This window comes from Austrofundulus limnaeus, unplaced genomic scaffold, assembly GCF_001266775.1.
Source record: "Austrofundulus limnaeus strain Quisiro unplaced genomic scaffold, Austrofundulus_limnaeus-1.0 Scaffold67, whole genome shotgun sequence".
NCBI lineage: Eukaryota > Metazoa > Chordata > Actinopteri > Cyprinodontiformes > Rivulidae > Austrofundulus > Austrofundulus limnaeus.
This window is the reverse complement of record NW_013952469.1, coordinates 173,018-174,499: the sequence shown is the minus strand read 5'-3', so window position 1 is coordinate 174,499 and position 1,482 is coordinate 173,018. Positions and strand designations below refer to the sequence as shown.

The 1,482-nt window shown below is 37.5% G+C and overlaps 1 protein-coding gene across 1 annotated transcript in view; it reads left to right on the top strand.

Annotated features, from left to right (window-relative positions):
- Nucleotides 1–1,482, top strand: part of cftr (CF transmembrane conductance regulator) — a gene marked incomplete at its 3' end in the record, with an annotated part of 78,751 nt that overhangs the window by 67,058 nt on the left and 10,211 nt on the right. The window contains 1 exon segment of the mRNA XM_014010265.1: nucleotides 64–164. Within this exon segment, the coding sequence (XP_013865719.1) occupies nucleotides 64–164 (101 nt within the window).

The window sequence follows — 1,482 nt, the reverse complement described above, 5'->3', positions numbered from 1 at the left end:
GTGTGTGTGTGTGTGTGTGTGTGTGTGTGTGTGTGTGTGTGTGTGTGTGTATACGCTCTACAGAGGACAAACCAGGAGAGGTTGGCATCATCGTGGCCCTGGCCATGCTCATCCTGGGGACGTTCCAATGGGCCATCATCACCAGTATCAACGTGGACGGATTGGTACGTGGTTCACACACAAAACTACAGTCATGGAAAAAACATAAAATCTTCTTTTCTTTATTAGAACATCATAAAAACTCTTCTGGACCTTATCAGTTCTTAAAACTACTTCAACATAAATTCAGGTAAATTTAAGTTCAGTTTTTAAACCAAAACCCCAATTCCTGTGAAGTTGGGATGTTGTGTAAAACATAAAAAAGAAGAAAAAAATGAATACGATGATTTGCAAATCCTTTTCAACCTATATTGAATTAAATACACCACAAAGATGAGATATTAAATGTTCAAACAGATAAACTTATTGTTTTTTTTTTTTGCAAATATTCAGTCATATTCAATGTGTCTTCACTGTCTTGCCAAAATCAGCAGAACGTTCCTGAAAAAGACGTATCTTGGATGGCAGCATATGTAGCCCCAAAACTGGATGCAGCTTTCAGCATTAATGGTTCCATGCTATGGTCACTAATACAGTACACCCCCATACCATCAGAGAGGCTGGCTTTTGAACTTTGCATTGATAACTATTTGGAAAGTCCTTTTCCTCTTTGTCCTGCAGGACACTACGTCTGTGATTTCCAAAAACAATTAGAAATGTGGACTCATCAGACACTTCTCCACTTTGTGTCAGTCCATCTCAGGCAGTGTTTCTGGGTGTTGTTGAGATCTGTTACAGGATGATGTGGGGTTTTAATGCAGAGCGGCTTGAGGGGTCAAAGGTCACCAACATTCAGTGTTGGTTTTCAGTCTTGCTGCTGACTTGTAGAGATTTGATGATTTTATGGACTGTAAAGAATGTAATCCATAAACTTCTTGCAATTGTTGAGAAACGTTCTTAAACTGTTGGACTCTGTGCTCACACAGTTGTTCACAAAGTGGTGAAGCTCACCCCCATCCTTAGTGTTGAAAGACTGAGCCTTTCAGGGATGCTCCCTTTATACCCATTCATGACACTCACCTGTTTCTAAAGAAGCTGTTCACCTGTGGAATGATCCAAACAGGTGCTTTTCAGCATCAAATTCAAAATGAGTGAATATTTGAAAAAAAAAAAAACAATGAAGTTTATTTGTTTGAACATTAAATATGTTGTCTGTCTGCGTAGTGTATTCAACTGAATATAGGTTGAAAAAGATTTGCAAATCATCTTATTCTGTTTTTATTTATGTTTTACACAACGGCCCAGCTTCACTGGACTTGATATTTTTTCTTTTTTACTTATTTTATGAATTTGCTTCCAAAACATGAACTAACACTGACAAGGTGTGATGGATGGATATGGGTATGTACATATATATATATACAGTGTACAGTAAATAAATGA